At 44.7% G+C, this 24,526-nt stretch overlaps 1 protein-coding gene across 1 annotated transcript in view; it reads right to left on the bottom strand.

Moving 5' to 3' along the window:
* Positions 1-967: 967 nt before the first annotated feature.
* LOC112301437 (adhesion G protein-coupled receptor E2-like) overlaps positions 968-24,526 on the bottom strand; it is a 45,163-nt gene continuing 21,604 nt past the window's right edge. Inside the window, exons 6-18 of the mRNA XM_053910460.2 lie at positions 23,085-23,128; positions 22,920-22,997; positions 21,842-22,019; positions 21,653-21,760; positions 21,263-21,486; positions 20,491-20,667; positions 19,180-19,377; positions 18,681-18,913; positions 6,196-6,262; positions 5,843-5,934; positions 4,786-4,954; positions 4,591-4,701; positions 968-1,346 (exon numbers count right to left, since the gene is read on the bottom strand). Coding sequence (XP_053766435.1) covers positions 1,338-1,346; positions 4,591-4,701; positions 4,786-4,954; positions 5,843-5,934; positions 6,196-6,262; positions 18,681-18,913; positions 19,180-19,377; positions 20,491-20,667; positions 21,263-21,486; positions 21,653-21,760; positions 21,842-22,019; positions 22,920-22,997; positions 23,085-23,128 — 1,688 coding nt within the window. The 3' untranslated portion in view covers positions 968-1,337. The remainder of the gene's footprint in view (positions 1,347-4,590; positions 4,702-4,785; positions 4,955-5,842; positions 5,935-6,195; positions 6,263-18,680; positions 18,914-19,179; positions 19,378-20,490; positions 20,668-21,262; positions 21,487-21,652; positions 21,761-21,841; positions 22,020-22,919; positions 22,998-23,084; positions 23,129-24,526) is intronic.

Below are 24,526 nucleotides of genomic sequence, written 5' to 3' on the forward strand. Positions count from 1 at the left end.
AGGCAACAAAAAGGATGCTTAAAAGCCATCCAAACATACCAATAAACACAACAAGTGAAAATGAACTAAACATACTAGTTAAAGACAGACATTTTGGGAATAAGTGGAAGAAAATAATAGACAATAATGCACTATATGAGCATTTCTTGAAACAAAGGGTGAAGTAACATTAAAAAATTTAAAGGAAGGTTATAACAAAGCAAAGCTGCTATACCAATTAGTGTATGACAAATAAGATAATTTTAAGTAAAATGTGTTAGTTGGTTGGTGATCTCCTGATTTTATATCTAAAGAACATGTTGGAGAGTGAGAGAAGCCACTATTAGTAATTTCTCAGGACAGTGAGCATACACCAGGACTGTCCTTGGAAAATCAGATTTATGGAAATTAAATAAGATCATTACATGAGATGAAAAGGAAAATTTAAAAAATCTAAATGTGTGTGAACCTTTTTTTCTTTGCTTATAAACACAACAGGATTATATTAAATAACCAAGAAATACATCAATTATATTTCTCTGGAAAACCAGAGCCTGGCCCACAAAGCCTGAACTATACCTGCCATGACCGGAGTTGCAAAACGCCTGCATTTTGATGTGAGGATGAACGATGGAGTCTGTGCCATGGTTGACACAACAGTGGCTCAGGGACAGGGACCTTCCGCCTCGGAGGCAAATCTAGCGCCAGAAATTACTTTATTTCCCCTGAGAGCTTCATGAAGGCAGGACCTGGGTCTCTTCTGATCTCTGCCTTAGACATGACAAATAAATAACTTTCTTTTTCAATTTTTAAATTATTTTATTGTTGTTCAATTACAGTTGTCTGCATTTTCTCCCCACCTCTCTACCCCACCCCAGCCAAATCCACCTCCTTCCCCTTCTTAGTAAATAACATTTTTGAATGAGTAAATAATTAAACCCATAGAGATACTAAACAAAAAATTAAGAAATCCAGACTATGGTGTGAACATTCCATTCTTTTTCATGTTGTTGGCATGAAAATCCTTCAAGGCTGATTTTCCTGCTCATAGACATTCAGATGCTGGAAGAGTCTTCGTGGAAAGGAAACACAGCAGTAACTTAACCTAAAGGTCCTAAGAAACTGGGCCACCTTCACATTTTACATGCCCAGTTTCCCAGGTACACTGCAGGGCACAGAAAAATTCCAGATTTTGCAGGAACTGAGTTTCCGGCATATCCACCACGACTTCTTTCACGTTGCTGATACAATGAACTTCTTGAAACACACCACAAAGTCGTTTTACCCTCTCTCAGTGGCTCACAGAATGACAGTTCTGAGTCTCCATGGGATAAAAGGAGATAGATCGAAAGATCTTTTCAATTAACCTAGAAAGAGAACATTGTAGAAATGAAATATAAGACTATAGAAAGACAACTTAAAAGTTTCCTCTGATGAAAGAAATAAGAAATTTAAGAAGATTTTAATCACAAAATTACCTTGCCAGATGGATTGGTCAGGGTAAGAAAAGGCCATATCAATTGTACTAGACCTGGGCTTCCTCAGAAGTTTCATCTCCCTATAGTTTCTAAACCCCAAATAACAGAGGATAGGACAACTAAATGTGCTACAAAAATGGTCTATCTCTTTCAAAATGTGTTCTGATTCCTCTGCTTCAACATTTGTGAAAGGTTACTTTATGTTTGGAATAATAAAAGAGGGCAGGTGGGAAATTAATGTAAGGGCAGAAATGTTATCTATTTTCCATTGCCAAGGACATAAAAGAAGCAGCATTGAATTCTTATGTTTTCCCTTATCCTTTCCATCACCAATATGAGTTACTTATTCCTAGGTCTAGAGAAAGCTCAGTGTAATTGCTAGTGCTTGAGAAGGCCAACTTCATATGCCTCTCTCTACTCAAGAAATTTATAAATGTTGTGCTTAGGAAATTATTCAGAACTGAGCTCAAGACAAAGTACACGTAACAGGTTTCACACAGGGGTGACATGACTTGTGTTTTTTGTTTTGAAAAGATCCCTCTGACTTCTGTGTGAAGAGGAGTTGGAAGGTGAAGAGAGTGGAAAAGAGTGGTCAGTCAGGGGGGTGTAGCAGTAGTTCAGGCAAGTGAAGATGTCAGCCTGGCTCAGGGACGGGGTTCGGATTGGGGAGGTCATGGAGATTGAGTCAGCTGGGCATATTGGGGACATACTGAGAAGATATGAATAACAGGATTGTATAATGAATAGGTGGTGGTAGGAAATAATTAATGAGAGTAACTTTCGGGTTCCAAAGTTGGGCCACACAGTGGATGAAGTGCCATTCAGAGAGAAAGACGTCATGGAAAGGAGTAATACTATAAAGACCCTGAGTCTTATATTGGATGGCTGAGTCAAGGTGCCTTGGGAATATCAATGGTGTCACGTAAGTAACTGGAAATGATCTTCTAGTTTTCAGAAGAGCAGTCAGAGCTAGAGAAACATACGTGGTGAATGAATCAAAGGAATGAATGCTATTGCCTTGGAAGAAAGAATTTAATGAGAATTGAAGTTGTTCTGGAACCAATCCATTGGATGAAGGGATGAAGGAATGAAGGAAAAGGGAAAAGAAGAAAGACATGGAGGAGGGGCATGGAAGTCAAATTGAGACAGGATAAGGATGGAGTGTTTCTTGAGAAAGCAGTGACAAATAGTGTAAGGAGTTTCTGGGAGGCCCTTTAGAGACATGGAGATCATTGTAACGTAAGAGATATTTGCATTGGTGGAATGATGGGGGAGAAAAACCATACTCACATGGGTTGAGAAAATAAATTTAAATCAAGGAAATAGAGACAGAGAAAAGTCAACTCTTGGCTGGTAAGTAGCTACAAGGAAATGGCAGGCCAAGTGGTACATGATTATTACTTTATTTCCCCTGAGAGCTTCAGGGGAAAAGCTTCAGGATTATAAGATAGAAAAGAATCAATCATGTTTCTACGACAAAGGGAAATAACTTTTGAGAAGGTGAAGGAAATATGAATGGGGAAATGGATGGAGAAAGGGAAAGAGGGAAGAGAAAGAGAGAGGGAATGTGTGAAAATAATGTAAGGATAATTGATAAGGCATGAATAATGGGATTCTACATGCAGGCGGAAGCACTGTCTTTAGAAAGAAGGGAAATAGAGTCAATGATATGGCAATGTGGGGGGGATGCACACTAATGTTTGTGTTGTATGGTTGAGAGCATGCAACCATCATTCATAGTCATTGTGATGACTTGGATTTTTTCTGTGAAATAGGTGGTAAGAATATTTGTGGAGAGAGGGAGAGGAAATAGAACATTCAAACGTGAAACCAGTGCTTGTGTGAAGGATGGTGAACAGGTGAGAGAAATACAACACTTCCCAGGAGCACAGTTGGCTCCTGTAACTGGGAAAGAAGACTCAACACGTTTAATGGAAGATGGAAGAAGAGGTGAAAAAATTAAATAAAAGAACTTTCAATGTATAAAAAATTTTTTTCAATTATAAAAGAGCTATTTAAACCAGTGGTGGTTCTTAGTAATCACTGACAGGAATTTTCCCATGCACTTATGGCTTGTCCTTCCTGGTTTTGCAGTGGGTGGAGGGTGCTGAAAACATCCGGCAATCTTACTAAATCTGAAATGCCAGCTAACACTGATTTCTGTTTAATTCTTAAAAACGTACATCATTCTCCCCATCTTTGCCTTTTGGTTGTGTGGTGCCAAGTGACTGTGAGATAGGGGTGGGTGAGGATAAGATAATGTGGCTCTCTGAGTGGCATGTGCTTCCCTGCTTCAGGTCATTGATTCTCAGTCATTTAGTTAACCACGCATGGCATGCAGCAGGCATTCAGTAAGCGTGCTGATATGTAAAAGTCAAGATGAACACAGTTCCTAAGGAGCAAGAGAAAATACATGGTTTTTAACTGAGGCCATTGCTAATGGTTAAGGAGTCAAAGAGTGAAGGCCATGGGAGCCATGCTTGAGCATCCCCTGTTATACACGCAGGTTGTCCAGTGTTATAGGAGACAGTTCTGCACGGTTTGGGCTCAGCTCCCACTCAGAGAGGCCAGTGGGGAGTGAGGTCCGCACGCAGGACCCACACCCATGGATAGGTTCTCCCGTGGGGAATCATGCCTGCATTGTACCCAGGCCACTTTGAGACTTGCTTTTTGCTAAAACTCCCTCACCCTGAACTGAAGCTGCAAACGTTTACTGCACATCTTTAAAGTAACTTCCTAACATCTATGCTACACCTTCCAAGGATGAGTGTAACCAGCTTAACCACTTCTCCCTTTACATTTGCAAATCTCCTTCCTTTTTGATGTAATTAGCAACATCCTCTCCTTTGTCTTCTGTAACCACCTAAAGCGAACCTGTGTGTTGTAAATGAGGACCATCCTCAATGTTTTGTGCTCAGAAAAGCAATAAAAGCCTGCCAAGGCAAGGGTCAGGGAGCTCTCCTCTTGAGAGAGTGGCCGTGCATCCCTTTTCCTCCACAGGACTTGGTAGTCCCTGTCCATCGCAGCCACAACACAGATCCCACGGGCCAGGATCTGCATCACAGTGTGAGGGGCATGAGCTACTCAAGTGGATCAGTTAGCAAAGGGCTCTGCAAGCAATGTGGGACCTCACCATGCTGGGCCTGGAAGCTTCAGGTGTGGCCCTGCTGGAGAGGGTGTACTTCTCAGAGTCTGCTTTGATTTTCCTAACCCCTTTCAACAATTGCCTGTATTGCTCCCGGACCTGCAGAGGCAAAGCATGCTCTGAGTCAGCTCACTGGAGGAGTGAGAATGAAAAGGGTGCTGGGTGGGAGTGGGACTGTGGTACCTGCTGGCTGAGGAGACAGTACACCAGGAAGATGAAGACTCCCTGCAGGCTGTTGATGATGGTGAAGAGATAGGCCATGGCATGGGCAGCTGGGCCCAGCTGCAGGATTCCCAGACACCACGTGCAGCCCAGGATGAAGAGCTGGGCCATTGCTTTAAATGTCAGCATCCTGAGTAGGAGGAGAAATGAGGCCCATGGTGCACCCAGAGCCACAGAATCAAGGCCACTCTCATTTCTACCCCATGGATGCTTCTTCCTGCTTTCCCCTGTTGGTGATGAGTTCACAGACTGAGTTGTGTTCAGCTCTGACCTTTCTCTCAATGATTCTCCACAATAGAAATGCAACTCTGGTCCAAGGTGACATTTTGACTATATTGAGTAGAGTTAGGACACTTTATAATGTAAGTTCAAAAATGTATGATGCTCCTTGGAGATCCCTGATTTTATTAAACCAACATTTCTGAGGCTGTAGGTGCATCAGGCAGGCTCTGTGCTGGGGCCTGGGCAGTAAAACTGACAGAGGCAGAATTTCTACTTTCACAAAGCTCTCAGGCTATTCAAATGACTGATACTGCCAAATAATGACATGCAAAAATTAGAAAGGATACTGATAGGAACATACAAGAAAGCATTGTATTTACACAGGGGTTCCTGGAACAAAACCGTGCCGCTGCCTCCTGGAATAGAATATTTTTCCCAACAGAGAAATGGAGAGGGCTGAGAAGGAACCTGAATAGAGGACGGTATGAAAGTGTAGGCTGGGTGCATACAGCTTCTTTGTACTTTTCTCATAGGACTGCTGACAAAAGTCCAATGAAGGTTCATGAACCAACATCAGTCCTTCACCCTGCTGAGGGAGTCACAAGCTGGGGTTAGAAACAGAGCTTTGGGTCCGGGGAGTCAGCCGCATACCACTGAATCTGAGCCTGCTGCCACACAAGGATCACTGCCTCCCTGTACCCGGGGTTCCCTCGGCACACCCTGAGTAGGGAAACACATGGATTTGCTCTTGGGGCCACACGTGACTGCAGGGATGTCACCCTCTTCTCCAGCTTACCTTGTATTCTGCAGGGTGGACACATCAGTGTTGAGGGAACAGAGTTTGCTTTTCAAAATCCAGAGTGTCATCAGAAAGAAAGCTAGATTGACCTTCAGGAACACAGAGAGTTAGTGAATATGCTTTTAATTTGTTATCCCTATCCTAGCCTGTCCATCAGCAATTCCACACTTAAGTAGTTTTCATACTTAGTGTCAGAGTTTGTCGTTTTAGGAGCAGTCTTAGAAAACCAAAGCAACCCTATCAGAACCCAGGAAAACTCCTGCTCCTGCCATTCCCCCCACACCCTTATAATTCTGCTCTTCTAATGACCCTCAGCTGAATGTTAAGGATGCCCTGATGTCATCACACACAGAGATGATGGCGCAGATGGGTCCAAGGAAGCTCCATAGAAATCCATTTGTTGTGCTTAGCCAGCAGCTAAAAGAAGAGAGAGAATTAAAAATACATTGGTCCTTGTTAACCAATGTCACCTCAATAAATTCATATAAAAATAAATAAATAAATAAATAAATATATGTTTATTGATTTGAGAGGAAGGGAGAAAGAGAAAAAAAATACATTGGCCCTTAGAGATATAGAACAATTATATAAACCTATTCACTAATTCGTTCATCCACAAATACTGAGTGTCTCTTCTGTGGTAGGCTCTGTGTTTGGCTCTGAACATTCAGTCGTGACGAAAGCAAACACGGTCTTAAATCCCACACATCTCACTTCAGGCAGGAGACACAGAGACTCGACGCAACAACAAAACAAAATGGGTGGCTAAGAGAATGTCATTGGATGTCATGCTTAGTTTGGGGTCTAGGAAATTAGGATGTTTGGGGAAGATTCCACAAGGAAGTATTATTTGAGCTGAGACTGGAGCAGTGAGAGGGTGTTACTGAGATTGTGTTGAGGCACAGGAGAAGTCTGTATGTGTTAACAGTTTTTGAGAGTCCTGTGAATCTCACGTGACTTAAAGGGCTGTTCCTGCCCTAGTCGATATGATTATTTTCATCTGCTGCAAAACCCATCTATTGAATATTTTTAATTATGGCTTTTATGAGATGTATTTCACATACCATAAATTTCACCCATTTACACTGTACTGTTCAGTGACCCTTCAAATACTCACAGAGTTGTGAGATCATCACAATCTCACTTTAGAATATTTTCAACTCCTCAAAAAATTCACATTAGCAGGCAGTCCTCATTCCTGCTTCCATGCACCTCACCACCCACACAGCCCCACGGCACCATTGCTCCACTGTCTGTCTCCATGGACATGCCTGTTCCGGACATAAATGGAATCATACAATATGTGGCCTTTTATGGCTGGATTCTGTCACCTAGCCTAATGTTTTTCCATCAAAGTTCACCATGTTGCAGCATGTTTTTATGGCTGAATTATATTTGTAATTCATTTTAATGGCCAAACAATATTTTGTTGTATAGATATGCCTTTCTTTTATCCACTCATCAACTGATGGACATTTACTGTGTTTCCAGTTTCTGGCTATTTTCAATAACGCTGCTGTGAGCATTCATGTACAAGCTTTTTTGTGGACATGTGTTTCCATTTGTTTGGGGTATATACACTGGACCTAGGGGTGGAATTGCTGGGTCAAGTGGTAGCTATGTGTGTTCAACATCTAAGAAACTATCAAACCATTTTCCAAAGTGGCTGCACTATTTTACTTGCCAACCAGTAATGCATAAGGATTCAAATTTTTCTACATCCTTATAAACATTTTTTATTCTCTGTATTCTTATTTTAACCATTTTACCTAATGGCTATGAAGGGATATCATTTTGATGTTTTTGATTTTCATTTTCCTAATGACTAATGAAGTTGAGCATCTGATCATGCCCTGACTACTCATTCACATATCTTGTCAGAAACATCTACTCGAGGTGTCGGAGGAGAACAAAAATGGTGGCGTAGGTAGACACACTGCGCCTCCTCGCACAACCAGAACTGACAGAAAATCGAACAGCCAGGAAGTCCGACACCAAGTAGATAAAAAAGAAACATACATCCAGACCAGTAGGAGGGGCAGAGGTGGGCACCGGGGCAGAGAGGACTCACGTGGCTGTGGCAGGACCGAGACTGGAGGAGTGTGGGACAAAAGGGGCAGGCAGTCTTACCACTAGCAGACCCTGCGGCCCCACATTCGCGCACAGAAAAACCGAGAGGGCCGGACTCAGAGTGGCGGAGAACAGGGCAGGCAGAGAGGCAGCCCCAGCCCCACACTCGTGCACAGATAAACCGGGGCCAGTGGCGGGGAGCAAAGCAGACTGCACAACCCAGGGCTCCAGTGCCGGGAAATAAAGCCTCAAACCTCTGATTGAAAACGCCCATGGCGGTTGGGGAGGCAGCAGGAGAGACTCCCAGCCTCAAAGGAGAGGTCGTTGGAGAGACCCACAGGGGCCTAGAGTGTGCACAAGCCCACCCACTCGGGAACCAGCACCAGAGGGGCCCAATTTGATTGTGGGTAGCAGAAGGGAGTGACTGAAATCCGGTGGAGAGTGGAGTGAGCGCCATTGCTCCCTCTCGGCCCCTTCCCCACGTACAGCATCACAGCGCAGCCACCAGCATTACCCCACCCTGGTGAACACCTAAGGCTCTGCCCCTTTAAGTAACAGATGCGCCAAGACAAAAAAAAAAAAAAAAACAATGGCCCAAATGACAGAACACTTCAAAGCTCCAGAAAAAATACAACTAAGCAAGGAAGAGATAGCCAGCCTAGCAGATGCACAGTTCAAAACACTGGTTATTAAGACGCTCACAGAATTGGTTGAATTTGTTCGAAAACCAGATGAAAAAATGAAGGCTATGCTAAGAGAAACAAAGGAAAATGTACAGGGAACCAATAGTGATGAGAAGGAAACTGGGACTCAAATCAATGGTGTGGACCAGAAGGAAGAAAGAAACATCCATCCAGAAAAGAATGAAGAAACAAGAATTTGGAAAAATGAGGAGAGGCTTAGGAACCTCCAGGACATCTTGAAACGTTCCAACATCCGAATTATAGGGGTGCCAGAAGGAGAAGAGGAAGAGCAGAAAATTGAAAACTTATTGGAACAAATAATGAAGGAGAACTTCCCCAGTCTGGCAAAGGAAATAGACTTCCAGGAAGTCCAGGAAGCTCAGAGAGTCCCAAAGAAGCTGGACCCAAGGAGGAACACACCAAGGCATGTCATAATTACATTACCCAAGATGAAACAGAAGGAGAGAATCTTAGAAGCAGCAAGAGAAAAGGAGACAGTTACCTACAAAGGACTTCCCATAAGACTGTCAGCTGATTTCTCCAAAGAGACCTTACAGGCAAGAAGGGGCTGGAAAGAAGTATTCCAAGTCATGAAAGGCAAGGACCTACATCCAAGATTACTGTCTCCAACAAAGCTATCATTTAGAATGGAAGGGAAGATCAAGTGCTTCTCAGATAAGGTCAAGTTAAAGGAGTTCATCATCACCAAGCTATTATTATATGAAATGTTAAAGGAGTTACCTAGGAAAAAGAAGATCAAAAATAGGAACAGTAAAAATGACAGCAAACTCACAGTTATAAACAACCACACCTAAAACCAAAACAAAAGAAAACTAAGCAAACAACTAGAACAGAAACAGAACCACAGAAATGGAGATCACATGGAGGGTTATCAATAGGGGATTGGGAGGGGGAGAGAGGAGGGAAAGGTACAGAGAATAAGTAGCATAGATGATAGGTGGAAAATAGGGGGAGGGTAAGAATAGTGTAGGAAATGTAGAAGCCAAAGAACTTATAAGTATGACCCATGGACATGAACTATAGGGGGGGAATGTGGGAGGGAGGGGGTGGGCAGGATGGAGTTGAGTGAAGGGGCGGAAATGGGGCAACTGTAATAGCATAATCAATAAATATATATAAAAAAAGAAACGTCTACTCAAACATATTGTCCATTTTTTAATTGGGTTGCATTGTTGTTGAGTTATTTCATGTAATTTTAACAACAGTTCACAACAGAAGTTCTTACTTGATTACAGGTTGGTACCAGAAGCACAAAGGGCTTAAGTCTATTGCTCAAGGTTTTACTGATTTACAGAGTCAGAATTCACTCTTGATCCAGCATTAGGGTAATGCACAGGGGTGGGGAAGAGGAGGTTTATAGTTGTGCGTATGCAAAACACAGAGTTTATTCTTATAATGTTATTTACTAATTATTATATAACTTTACATACAAACAACTGTTAACCTATTTTTTTTCCACCCACATATAGAGTAAGGCAAGACATTTAGTATGGTGAAATATACACTGAGAATAATGCAAGCAAGAGAGAATGGAAGCATTTCCCTAACAGCTAGTGAAGTTGAGCATCTTTTCATAGATCTGTTGGCAAATTGTATTTCTTGGGAGAAGTATCTCTTCAGATCCTCTGCCCATTATTTAGTTGATTCGTTTGTTTTTTGTTGTTGTTGAGTTGTATGAGTTCCTTATTATGGATATTAACCACTTATCCCAGATTTTATTGGCAAATACCTTCTCCCACTCAGTGGGTTACCTTTCAAGGTAGCTACCTGAAAACATTTATTCACAAAGATATATGCATCCCTATGTTCACTGCAGCATTACTCAGGGTGGACAAGACGTGGAAACAACCAGAGTGTCCTTTGATAGATTATTGAATAAAGATGTGGTACTTATATACAGTGGAACACTACTCAACCACAAAAAAGTCAAAGTACGGTATTTGCAACAACATGTATGGATTTTGAGAAATCATGCTAAGCAAAATAATTCAGACAGAAAAAGTCAAGAATAATTTCACTTATATGTGGATATGAAACTGAAAGCAACAAATGACCAAACAAACAAAAATTCACAGAAACAGACAACAGTATGATGGTGACTGGAAAGGGGATGGGAAGAGGGAGTGAGGGTAAAGTTGGCCCAATATATGGTGATGGAAGAGATATGACTCTGGGTGGTGAACACACAATGCACTGTACAGTTGGTATATCAGAGAATTGTACACTTGAAACCTATATAATATTATTAACCAATGTCACCACAATGAATTTCATTTAAAAAATATTTAAAACTTGTATGTGCATGTTTATAGTGGCACCTTTCATAGTAGTTACAAATGGAAACAATCCGAATGTCTATCAACTGATGGATGGATAAGACTTGATGGAATATCTATGTAATGGGATATCTTTTACACACAACACGAGCAATAACAACAACAACAAAGAATGATGGCGTGGTACTTGATACAACATGATGAACATTGAACACATCATGCTAAGTGAAAGAATCCCATCATAAAAGATGACATCTACGATTTCAATCATGGGAAATATCCAGGGTAGGCAGGTCCATGTAGATTACTGGTTATCAGGGGTTGGAGTGAGGTTTCTTTTGGGGAAGTTGAAAATGTTGTGAAATTTGATTGTGGTATCTGCTGCACTACTCTGTGATTATCGTCAAAACCACTGATCTGTACCCTTTAAAGATGTAAATGTTATGGTATTTGAAATATATTTCAAAAGTAAGTAAAAACATTAAACCTAGTATTTAAAGCTGAAAATAAGAGTGAAGCTCTGGAGCTTGACTCCCTGGATTCGAATCCCAGCTCTGCTACTTACTAGCTGATATACCTTTGGGCATTTACTTAAACTGTTTTTGCCTCAATTTACTTATCTGTAAAATGGGTCAAATTATGCTGTCTACCTTACAGTACTGGTGTGAAGATGAATTGTGTTAACCAATATAAAAACAGCTAGAAAAATGCCCGGCACAGAGAAAGCACCATGTAAATCTCAACTACGATACAATCTATTCTTCAGATTATTTATATCATCTCTACTTTACCATATATAAAATTGGAATATTTTATAGGATTTGGATAAAGAGGAAAGTTAAATTGTTTATAATGATAATCAAAGCACTATTTTAAATTACACCTTTGTTATTTCAAGGAGAGGTTTGAAGACATTCTCCTTAGTCATTATAAAGATGCATTAAGGAGAGTTCGGAAGATGGCGGCAACATAGGTGGGAGCGGAGTCCACTTCCCCTCAACGCCAGGGAAATACCTAGCTGATCTGAGGAGTAGAGCGAACAGCCAACAGTATTCCTGCATATACAAAGATCAGAGACCAAAGATAGAGGACACTGAAAGATCTGACGGTAAGAAGAGTGCTGAAGGACAATAAGGTCCACGGGACCCAGGACCGCGCGGTACAAGGGCGGCAGAAGCGCCAGCCCTGGCGCAGGGGCTGCGGCAGGAGTATTGGGAGAGGGCCAGGCTGCGCTGTGAGCAGCCAGGTGCTTGATTAGACCAGGGGGCTTGAAAAGGAGGAATTTCTCAAAAAGAAAAAGAAAATAGAGACACTCAGGGGCTAATTAGAGAACTCTCGGTAGTAGCCGAGGCCCCTGGCGCCCCTCCCCCTCCACCCCTGGACTGCTACGCTCACCTGAGGTCCGGTCGCGCGCGCGCGAGCAGATTAGCCAACGGGACCCACACTTGAAACCCCGGAGGGGCGCCCACACCTGAAACCTCCGAGATAATTTGGAGCAGAGACTAGCTGCTCCACCCACAGGCCCAAAACCTCGGAACCGAGTGCCACGTGATTCAGTCCCAGGGCGGCCCCGCCCGCCCGAGAGACTCAAGCCCAGGGCGGCTGGATCGGGCCCCCAAGCACAGAGCCTGTGGCTCAGCGGGCTGCGTGCGCTCACCAAGCACAGGGCCGGCTGGGTGCCTGTTTTCCAAATACAAAGCTGCTGGCGAGTGTCCTAACCCCAAGGCGGCTGAATCTGCCACCTGCGCGCCAGCGTTCCAAGCCCTGGCGGCTCCATTGGTCCGCCGGCTGCGCGCTCAGGGCACAAAATAGCGTCACAACCCAAAGCGGCTGGATTCCCCTGCTGCGCGCGCACGCGTCACAAGCCAAAGCGGCTGGATTGGCTGATCAACCACTGATTGACTGCCAGGGACCACACCTACAAAACAGCGAAGAGTGTGACCCAGGAAGAGAGAAAAGTGAAACCAATCCTTCCAACCACCCCCTCCCATTGCACAGACAGGACACCAGCAGAAATAACCTGACCGGTTTCAAGCCAACAGAAGATTTTTTTTTTTATCCTTTTTCTTTTTTTTCCTTTCCCCCTGAATTCCTTCTTCCTCTCTCTTTTTTTCTTTTTTTTCATTCCTTCTTCCTCCCATCCTTTACCATTTTTATGTCTTCTTCCTGCCTTCTTTTATCTATTTCTATGTTTTAATTTTTTCTAAAATTCCTTCTTATCTTGCCTCTGATCTTTCTTTATTCCTTCTTCCTTCCTTCCTTCCTTTTCTCCTTTCCTATTTCCTTTTTCCCTCCTTCCCATCTTTGTTTTGGTTTGTTTTGTGTGTGTGTGTGTGTGTTTTTTTTTTTTTTCTTTTCTTTCGCCCCCCCTTTCTCTTTTTCCCACAGGTGAGACAACAAAACCTGGAGTGCTGAAAAGACTAGAGTTAGACCGTGTTAAACACATAAACCTCAGCTCAAGACCAGTGAGCACAGGAGAGTAAGGAGACAGCACCACCGAATCCCATTGGCATTCTACCATAGAAGTTCATATCATAAATCCAGGGAGTCAGAACAAAGCAATTTAAGACGCAGAGGCCAACAAGAAGAGCCTCACAAACAATGGGAAGACAAAGAAACAATTCCCAAATGAAAGGAAAGGAGGAAGTCTCAGAAAGAATACTAACTGAAAAAGAGGCAAGTCAACTATCAGATACTGAGTTCAAAGCAATGGTCATCAGGAAACTCACTGAGCTCTCTGAGCTCAAAGAGAACTACCAGAAACTACAAGGAAACTACAATGAACTCACTGCAAACTATATCAACATGAAAAAGGAAATAGAAAATATCAACAAGAGCCAAGCGGAAATTAAGAATACAATTTCTGAATTGAAGAACACAGTAGAAGGAATTAAAAGCAGACTTGATGAAGCAGAGGATCGGATCAGCGAGCTGGAGGATAAAGTAGAAAAAAACACTCAGAAGGAGCAAGAAAAGGAAAAGAGGCTCAGAAAGAATGAAGAGGCAATAAGGGAAATGCAGGACAACATGAAAGGTAACAATATCCGTATAATAGGAATACCAGAAGGAGAAGAAGAAGAGCAAGGGATAGAAAACCTGTTTGAAAAAGTAATGATGGAAAATTTCCCTAATCTGAGGAGAGAAAAAGTCACCCAAATCCAGGAAACACAGAGAGTCCCAAGCAAGAGGAACCCAAAGAGACCCACTGCAAGACACATCATAATTAAAATGGCAAATTTCCAAGACAAAGAGAGGATCTTAAAGGCAGCAAGGGAGAAAAAGGAAGTAACATACAAGGGAGCCCCAATAAGGTTAGCAACTGACTTCTCAATGGAAACGCTCCAAGCCAGAAGAGAATGGCAAAAAATATTCCAAGTACTGAGAACCAGAGGCCTGCAACCAAGACTACTTTACCCAGCAAGGCTCTCAATCAAGATAGAAGACCAAATAAAGAGTTTCCCAGACAAAAAAAGTCTAAAAGAATACAGCTCCATCAAACCAGCTCTGCAAGAGATGCTAAAGGGACTGCTTTAAGGAAAGGAAGGAAAAGAGAAAGACAGAGGAACACAGGTAGGAAATAATGGCAATGAATAACTACCTATCGATAATAACCTTAAACGTAAATGGATTATGCTCCAATCAAAAGACATAGAACAGCTGACTGGATAAGAAAACATGACCCACACATATGCTGCCTACAAGAGACCCATCTCAGGACAAAACACTTACACAGACTGAAAGTGAAGGGCTGGAAACAAATCTTCCAAGCAAACGGACAGGAAAAAAAAGCAGGGGTAGCAATACTGATATCAGACAAAATAGACTTCCAAAGAAGGGCCATAAAGAGAGACCCAGAAGGTCACTTCATAATACTCAAAGGAAGAATCCACCAAGAAGACATAAACATTGTAAATATATATGCACCCAACATAGGAGCACCCAAATACATAAAGAAAATATTGGAGGATTTCAAGAAAGATATTGACAGCAACACAATTATAGTAGGGGATTTTAACACCCCACTATCAAAAATGGACAGGTCTTCCAAACAAAAGATCAACAAAGATATTGTGTCACTTAACAATACCTTAGAGGAAATGGACTTAACTGATATATACAGAGCTTTTCATCCCAAAGAAGCAAAATACACGTTCTTTTCAAGTGTCCATGGAACTTTTTCAAAGATAGACCACATGATAGGACACAAAGCAAGCCTAAACAAATTCAAGAAAATTGAAATCATATCAAGCATCTTCTCTGACCACAAGGGTCTGAAACTAGGAACCAACGCCAAGGGTAAAAACCCAAAACACTCAAAAGCATGGAGACTGAATAGCATGCTATTAAACAATGAATGGGTCAAGAACGAGATTAGGGAAGAAATCAAAAACTTCCTGGAAACAAATGAAAACGAACTCACAACAACCCAAAACCTATGGGACACAGCAAAGGCAGTCCTGAGAGGGAAGTTCATAGCAATACAGGCCTACCTTAAGAAGTTAGAAACAGTTCAAACAAACAACCTAACCCTATGCCTACAAGAACTGGAGGAACAACAACAAAGACAGCCCAGAGCAAGCACAAGGAAGGAAATAACCAAGATCAGAGCAGAACTAAATGACATAGAGACTAAAAGCACAATTGTAAGGATCAATGAATCCAGGAGCTGGTTCTTTGAAAAGATAAACAAAATCGACAAGCCTTTAAGTAGGCTCATCAAAAAGAAAAGAGAGAGGATCCAAATAAACAGAATTAGAAATGAAAGTGGAGAGATTACAACTGATACCACAGAAATACAAAGGATCGTAAGAAATTACTATGAAGACCTGTATGCTAAGAAATTTGAAAACCTAGATGAAATGGACACATTTCTAGAAAAATATAATCTTCCAAAACTGACTGAAGAAGAAGCAGAAAACCTGAACAGACCAATATCAGCAAAGGAAATTGAAGCAGTCATCAAGAAACTCCCATCACACAAAAGCCCTGGACCAGATGGTTTCACAGGAGAATTCTACAAAGCATTTAAGGAAGAACTAACCCCTATCCTTCACAGACTATTCGAAAAAATCCAAACTGATGGAAGACTCCCAAACTCTTTTTATGAAGCCAACATCATCCTAATCCCAAAACCAGATAAAGACACAACAAAGAAAGAAAACTTCAGGCCAATATCGCTGATGAACATAGACGCTAAAATTCTCAACAAAATATTAGCAAACCGCATCCAGCAATATATTAAAAAGATCATCCACCATGACCAAGTGGGATTCATCCCAGGGATGCAAGGATGGCACAATATTCGCAAATCAATAAACATAATACATCACATCAACAACAGCAAAGACAAAAATCACATGATCATATCAATACATGCGGAAAAAGCATTTGATAAGATACAGCACCCATTTCTGATAAAAACACTCAGCAAAGTGGGAATAAAGGGAGCAGTCCTCAACATAATTAAGGCCATATATGAGAGACCTACAGCCAACATCACACTCAATGGACAAAAACTTAGAGCTTTCCCACTAAGATCAGGAACTAGACAAGGATGCCCTCTCTCACCACTCCTATTCAACATAGTATTGGAAGTCCTAGCCACAGCAATCAGACAAGAAAAAGCAATAAAAGGCATCCAAATTGGAAAGGAGGAAATGAAACTGTCACTGTTTGCAGACGACATGATAGTGTACATGGAAAACCCTATAGACTCCACTCAAAAACTACTCGACCTAATAAATGAATTTGGCAAAACAGCGGGATACAGAGTCAATACCCAGAAATCAAAGGCATTCCTCTACACCAGCAACGAAACTGCAGAAACAGAAATCAGGAAAAAAATCCCATTCGATATAGCAACAAGAAAAATAAAGTACCTAGGAATAAACCTAACCAAGGAGGTAAAAGACCTGTACTCAGAAAACTACACAACACTGAAGAAAGAAATTAAGGAAGATACAAACAAATGGAAGCATGTACCATGTTCATGGATTGGAAGAATCAACATTATCAAAATGGCCATACTACCCAAAGCAATTTATAGATTCAATGCAATCCCTATTAGAGTACCCATGACATATTTCACAGATATAGAACAAACATTGCAGAAATTCATATGGAACCATAAACGACCTCGAATAGCTGCAGCAATTTTGAGAAAGAAAAACAAAGCAGGAGGGATCACAATACCTGATATCAAACTGTATTACAAGGCCACTGTAATCAAAACAGCCTGGTACTGGCATAAAAACAGGCACATAGACCAATGGAACAGAATAGAGAGCCCAGAAATAAACTCAAGTCTATACGATCAATTAATATTTGACAAAGGAGGCAGGAGCATAAAATGGAGCAAAAACAGCCTCTTCAACAGATGGTGTTGGGAGATCTGGACAGCTACGTGCAAAAAAATGAAACTCGATCACCAACTTACGCCATACACGAAAATAAACTCAAGATGGATAAAAGACTTAAATATAAGTTGTAACACCATAAAAGTCCTTGAGGAAAACATTGGCAGGAAAATCTCAGACATTCCACGCAGCAACATCCTCACAGACACATCCCCTAAAGCAAGGGACATAAAGGAAAGAATAAACAAATGGGACCTCATCAAAATAAAAAGCTTCTGCATGGCTAAAGAAAACAGCACCAAATTACAAAGAGTACCAACAGTATGGGAAAACATATTTGCCAACGATACCTCAGACAAGGGCCTGATCTCCAAAATATATAAAGAACTCACACGACTCCACTCCAGGAAGACAAACAACCCAATTAAAAAATGGGCAAAGGACTTGAACAGACACTTCTCCAAGGAAGACATACAGAGGGCCCAGAGACATATGAAAAGATGCTCAGCATCACTAGCCATCAGAGAGATGCAAATTAAAACCACAATGAGGTATCATCTCACACCAGTCAGAATGGCCAACATAAACAAATCCACAAACAAATGTTGGAGAGGATGTGGAGAAAAGGGAACCCTTGTGCACTGTTGGTGGGAATGCAGACTGGTGAGGCCACTGTGGAAAACAATATGGAATTTCCTCAGAAAACTAAAAATGGAACTGCCCTTTGACCCAGTAATTCCGCTGCTGGGATTATACCCTAAGAACACTGAAACACCAATCCAAAAGAATCTGTGCACCCCAATGTTCATAGCAGCACAATTTACAATAGCCAAGTACTGGAAGCAACCTAAGTGCCCATCAGCAAACGAGTGGATCCAAAAACTATGGTATATTTACACAATGGAATTCTACGCAGCAGAGAGAAAGAAGGAGCTTATACCCTTTGCAACAGCATGGATGAAACTGGAGAGCATTATGCTAAGTGAAATAAGCCAGGAAATGAGGGACAAGTACCATATGATCTCACCTTTAACTGGAACATAAGCAATAGAAGAAAAAAGCAAACAAAATATAACCAGAGACATTGTAGTTAAGAACAATCTAACAATAGCCAGGGCGGGGGTGGGGGGTGGGGGCGGGGATAGTGGGAAGAGGGTATTACAGGAACTACTATAAGGGACACATGGACAAAACCAAGGGGGAGGGTGGAGAGGGGGGAGGGAGGTGGGTTCACCTGGGGTGGGGTAGAGGGATGGGGAGAAAAGGCATACAACTGTAATTGCATAACAATAAAAAAAAAAAAAAGATGCATTAAGGATTACCACTTGTTGACTCTATTAATATGACCTGGCATAATCAAATGCTACGTTGGTTTTACAAAGATCATAGACATGGTGAAGAAGATAAAGAAGTCAGAAGTTGTCCTTACCGGGCAGCTGATCCATAAAGGTGAGGCCTGGATGCTGCAGAAATGGCCACAATCACAGCTGGGACTGCATAGCCCACAGGGAACATGAACTTCATGAACCTGCTCACGCTGGAGTAGTTGACCACAGTCAGGTTGCGTGCAGTGAGGAAGAGGTGCAGGCCCTCCAGCAGCATCCAGGTGAAGGAGGCCAGGTAGAGGTAGTGTAAGGCACCCGCGATGATGGCACACAGCACCTGGGGGAGAGGTCAGAGTCACCAATGGCATTGTCAGGGGGAGCACGGCCCTAGGATCTGTCCTACCCCTTGCCACTGGGGAGAACTCTGTTGTATATGAAAGAATTGTCAAAAGAGGGTGTGTCTGCTAGTTGGGTCAGTCAGTGTGAAATTGGCAACTCACTCCTCTAACCTTCCCAGAACCCAAGGACATTGGATTAAGGGGCTACAGCATGGCATCCATATTCTATGGCAGGTCAGAGGGTCCTTTGGGACAGTGTCATTACCCTGGGCTCTGTTCTGTTGAAGGCTGTGAGGAAGAGCAGGTGGGCCAGGAAGAGGCAGATGCAGAGCTGCAGGTGGAGGGAGGTGCTGGTGCTCTGGATGGCTTTGCACAGCAGGAAGGTGAGGGCCGCCAGGAGGAGGCACAGCAGAGAGAGGCTCAGCCCCACGTAGGTGATCACAGCCAGGGCGGGATCCTCCTCCTGGGACCCGGCAAAGAGGAGATCTCAGTCACACTTTCCTGCTCTGGGGTAATGACCCTTCCACCATTTTTAGGGGTCTTGGGGGGGTAAGGTACAACAAAATTAGGAATGGAGAAACCAGGTAAATATGTGATATTATGGATACTGTTAGAATTTTCTGGTGTTCTGAACTGATTAATTCAGACCCTGAAAACATTGAGATATGGGAGAGTCTCACTCAAGACCAAGCCCTGGAATTCGCAGGGTTAATTTTCCTTTAGACTTGTGGGCATGACTAAGTGGTAGGTTACCATCTGAGGTCACGGAGGCACACAGCTCCGGGGTGATATGGGACCGAGTCTGTGCCTGGAGACTCGATGTACAGGGATCAACTCCCCAACCCGGACTCATTCTCCTTGTCCCTGCAACACCTCTTCCTCACAGATGAGATCCTTGGTTAAAGAAGAAAAAGTACTATGCTCTGATGCCTTTGTTTGTAAAGATTAAAATGTTCCTGCCTATTTTTTCAAATCATCTTAAATCCATGAGGAGAATAAAAAATATTAATTATAGTGTAAGTGACAGAAAGAGGCAGGAAGAGAAAAACAGAAATGTGAAAATGATAAAGAAAATGGAGGTAAAATGTTTAAAGAAGTATTGACAGTTTGTTTCATTTGCTTTTTAAACTTCATTTAATATGTTCATGAGAGTAACATGGAGAAGCGAGTAACATGGAATGGGGAGGGGCAGGCAGAGCCGAGCCTGGGGCACACTGCGTTACTCCCCTGTTCCTGTAGCTGTGCTGAAGGTCGATGGCCAACTGGTCAGGCTCTTCCTCAGCTCTCTCAGGATGTGCTTCCAGCCAGTGAGCATCTCAGGGGTGGGTAGTCAGGGGCGCACTAGCTGGAGCGGGGCCTCCAGTGTCAGCTCAGGCTGTTTAGTTGCTGGGTCATGGGGAGGTGGTCTGTGGGTCCCAAGAAGGGGCCTGGGGTGGGGGAGGATGCAGCACGGGCCCACCTGGGCTGTGAACCCACCCAGAACCAGTTGGGCCACACCATCAAGAACCAGCTGCTTGTCTCACCAAAGCCAACCTTGCCATCTATGGGCTTTGAGGTTGGCCCTGGGGCTGCTCACCTCCACATCATAGTGGGCCATGAGAATGGCAAAACTGCTCAGGTGGCTGCATCGACAGGTGGTGCTGCCATTCCTGCTGCCCACCTTCCAGCAGCCTGTGGTGGCCCAGTACCCACAACTGTCGTTGTCACCCTTCCAGAAGGCACAGATTAGCTCTTGCCATGACCGGGGCTTCTCCTGTGGGAAGGCCGGGTGGTCAGAGATGTTAGCCTAGAGCTCACTCTTGGGTTCTGAGCTTGGGCTGGGTCTGAGAAAGGGCTGCTTTGCATTGACAAGTATTTACTGAGCACCTACTGTGTGCGCCAGTCAGGGGCGCAGCACAGAACAAAGCAGACACAAGTCCCTGCCCTTGCGGGGCTGATATGCTCATGGGGAGACAGGCAGTACATATAATAAACCTAACAGATAAGGAAACTGGATGGTGTGTTAGAAGGTGATAAGTCCAATTTAAAAGAAAGAAAGAAATAAAGGAGCAGGAATGGAGAAAGGTAGGGCATGATTGATTACGGGTTGTAATTTTAAATAGGGAGGTCAGAGAGAGCCTAAAAGAGAAGGTGGCATTAGAACACAGACTAGAGACAGGGAAAGGGCTGAGTCATGTGAGGGAAAGCTGTCCCAGGCAGAGAGCACAGTAAGGGCAAAGGCCCTGGGGTACATGAAGGAAGCAGCAGAATGGGCGGAGGTGGGGAAATGGAGACTGCGGAGGGGCCACCATGACACTGCCTATGGGGTGGACAGTGGGACAGATCCCCCTCCCCACCCAAGGACTCACAAGGTGGGAGAAGGAGAAGTTGACAGGGGAGCCTAGTTTCTCCGTGTTCTTGTTGCTCAGAAAGACCGTGTTGACAGCGGAGAGGAGCCTGGGCTGGCCACCACCAACAGGACCTTCATGTTTGTTTTCCAGCTGGGCTTTCATCTCAGGGTCCAGCTTCAGTGAAGCATTGGCCAGCAATTTCTGCATGTTGTGGCTGGAGAATAAGCCTGCCAGGGTGGGGCCTGGGGGACAGACAGGCTGGCTGCCTTCTCCTGCCCTCCCTCCTCCCCCCTCCTAAGAACTATAAATTCGGCATTTCCAATTGTTACATATTTGGAACCTCACCCCTAGCCACACCCAGCTCTTTCTTCCCTCTCCCAGGTGCCCCCTCCAGCTCCCTGCTGTTACCCAGCTCCCCGACTCCAACTGCCTCAGCCCAGTTCAGCTGCATCCGTGCGTGGCTCTGGCCCATGGTGATGGTTCCATTCCCTTGCTCCTGGATCACCAGGGACAGCTCTGAGGGGAGAGGGGCAGTGACAGGGGGCTCCAGTTGCAGTGTGGGTCCCAGGGCTGGGGCGGGGCAGAAAGAGGACTGACCTGTGTCTGAACGGGAAAGGTAGGTGAAGGAGGGTTCAGGTATGTTCACGGCCAGGGTCCTCAGGACTTCTTCGAGGAACAACAGCAGGTAGGTGGCCACGCAGTGCCGGGCAGGCAGGGTCAGGGCCTCCAGGTCCCCAGGGACTTCCAGTAGCTCATCCAATGCCGTGATGACATTCTGGGGGTGAGGGGTGACAGCTGCTGGGTCGCTGCACCACAGAAACCTCCCAAAGGACCTGATCTCACTCCCTCACTAGGGGACACACCAGAGAACCACAAGGGTGCATGGGGGACAGGCACGGGGAAATTATCCAGACATGGCAGTAGCCAGAAGACAAGTAGGGGGATGAATGGACGCCTGTGAGCACCTGTCACAATGGCTCTTAACATCTCTCAGTCACTGAGGCTCTGCGGGGTCCGTTCTCAGTCTGTGCTGTCCAGGACAGTCGCCGTGAGCCACGTGTGGTGCCATGTTGAAGTTGCCCTATTTTGGATCTATTAGGTTAATGCAACCTTCACATTAATTTCACTTGTTTACCTGTACTTTTTTTAAAATAAAGCTACTGGAAAACTTAAACTGACATAAGGGGCTCATATTTCTGCCAGGCTAAGTGCATATGCTAAAACTTCAGTCTAATGCTAACTGTGTGCCGGGCACGAATCTCTGAGCTGTCTCTTAGTTCACTTAACCCCTCACAACCGCTGTATGAAGTAGGAGACTGAGCCCCGCACAGGGGGAGTCACTTGCCTGAGGTCACAGCTGGAAGTTGGGGGCGGGGCGGGGGGGGCAGTTAGAACCTTTGTGGCTCAGCTCCAGAGGCAAAATTCTCCCTTGTTCCATTCTGTAGCCATTAGATCCCCCGTAAGTGTGAGTGTGTGTGTGAGGGCCCTGCTCCACCATTGGGGGACCCGGAATAGGGGGTGTGCACATCTGTGTTTGTGTGATGGGGATATCCATGGGGTGTGGACATGTGTTTCTCCCATCAGAGGCCCTTGCTTGGGCTGCCTCCACTCACCCAGAAGCGTCCCCCAGCCAACCCCACAATGTCCTGGGGTCCCCCCCAGGTCCGGCCCTTACCTTGATGGTGTCCTTGGCCGAGGTAGGCCTGAAGTTTTTGCCCAGATCCTGGACTTTTTCAAAGAAGCGGGAGAGACTCTGGGAGAGAGGAGAGGAGGGGTCAGAGAGCCTCACCCAAAGTTGGGGAGCAGCTTGGGGGAAACAGACCCTGCCTGAGTCACTCACCTGGCTCTTGATTCCAGGGGGAGGGGTCCAGGTGGGAAAGATCTCTGCAGAGGACAAAACAGAGGCTCATTAGGTGAGAGAGTGTCTGTGTGTATTGGAGGCGGGGTCTCGGGTCAGGCCAGGTTCTTTCACACTGGGGAGTCCTTTGTTTATGCAGGAATCCGGGTTTGGGCACCCAGCCTGGGAGGCAGTGGCACACGTATGAGCCTGGAGTGTTGATGCAGAAAGTGGAGTTGTCACACTGATGCCCCCTGGAGCTGCACTCATCCACATCTGGAGACATGAAGAAGCGGATGGGCCCTCTCCTCTCTGTGCCCCACCCCTTCCCCCGTGAAAGTGCCCCCTACACCCCACCTGGCTGGAGGTGATGACACCTGGTGACTGCAGGTCCCTGAGTGGTGGACGCAGAGACTATGGGAAGTGTGCAGAGGCCTGACACGAGGCAGGTGAGCCCCGCACAGATGTACAGGTTGTGAGGTATTGAAATACCCTCATCCCAGTTGGTGATTAGCTGCTGCCTGGGGTTCTCCAGGAGCCTTCCCTTGGATACCCCAGCTCTTTCCTCAGGACCCCCCCAGATCTTCTCCCATTTAGCTTTAAAAGAATTAATGCCAGGACAGCAGGGAACCCCCAGCATTCATTCTGCTGGGTTCCTATGGGTGCCACTGAGTACGTGATCAGAAGGTGTCACTTGTGGCCTTTGGAGTGTGGGATCTGAACTCCGAACCTTCACAGACAGTGTTGTTTGGGCCATTGGGGGACCCAGGAACTGGCTTCCAGCCACGGCGGCAGCGGCACTTATAGCTGCCCTTGCTATTGATGCAGCGGGTGGAGCTGTGGCAGTTTTGCCCCGAGGTGCATTCATCCACATCTGAGGACAAAGCCAGAGCGTCAGGCCCTCCCTCCACTCACTGCACGCATCCTTCCTTCCTCTTCTCTCAAATTCCTAGTGGTTCCCTCTGAGGACACCCCACTACACCCCACTTACCAGCCACCTAGCCCGTCAGATACAAATTTGTGGTCACATTTTTCACTGTAAAAGCACCATAAGCTCCCAGTGTCCCTGCAAGGTGGACAGGGCAGGACCGCGCCTGTGCAAGTGTCATACCAAAGCCGTATCCCCTCATGGACTGGGCAGGGGCACCTGTGATGGACTCTGACTGGGGAGGCTGAGGCACTGATGGCTCTTCCCATGTGGATGCTGTGGGTTGGAGTGCTGCCACCATCCAGAGCTGCATCCTGCACTTGTTAGCACAGAACCAGAGGTCAGCCCTGTCCAGCCAGGGCACCCTCCCTTCCCTGCCTGCACTAAGGTCACACCATCGCTGAATGTGCTCTGCCTCTTCTCTGCCAAAACTTGTTATGGCAGCTTCTTTTAAGATGGCTCAGCAAAATAAGAGGATGTGGATACCAGCTGGGCTTCCGGCCAAGACAGAGACGTA

The sequence above is a fragment of the Desmodus rotundus genome, chromosome 9 (genome assembly GCF_022682495.2).
Source record: "Desmodus rotundus isolate HL8 chromosome 9, HLdesRot8A.1, whole genome shotgun sequence".
Taxonomy (NCBI): Eukaryota; Metazoa; Chordata; class Mammalia; order Chiroptera; family Phyllostomidae; genus Desmodus; species Desmodus rotundus.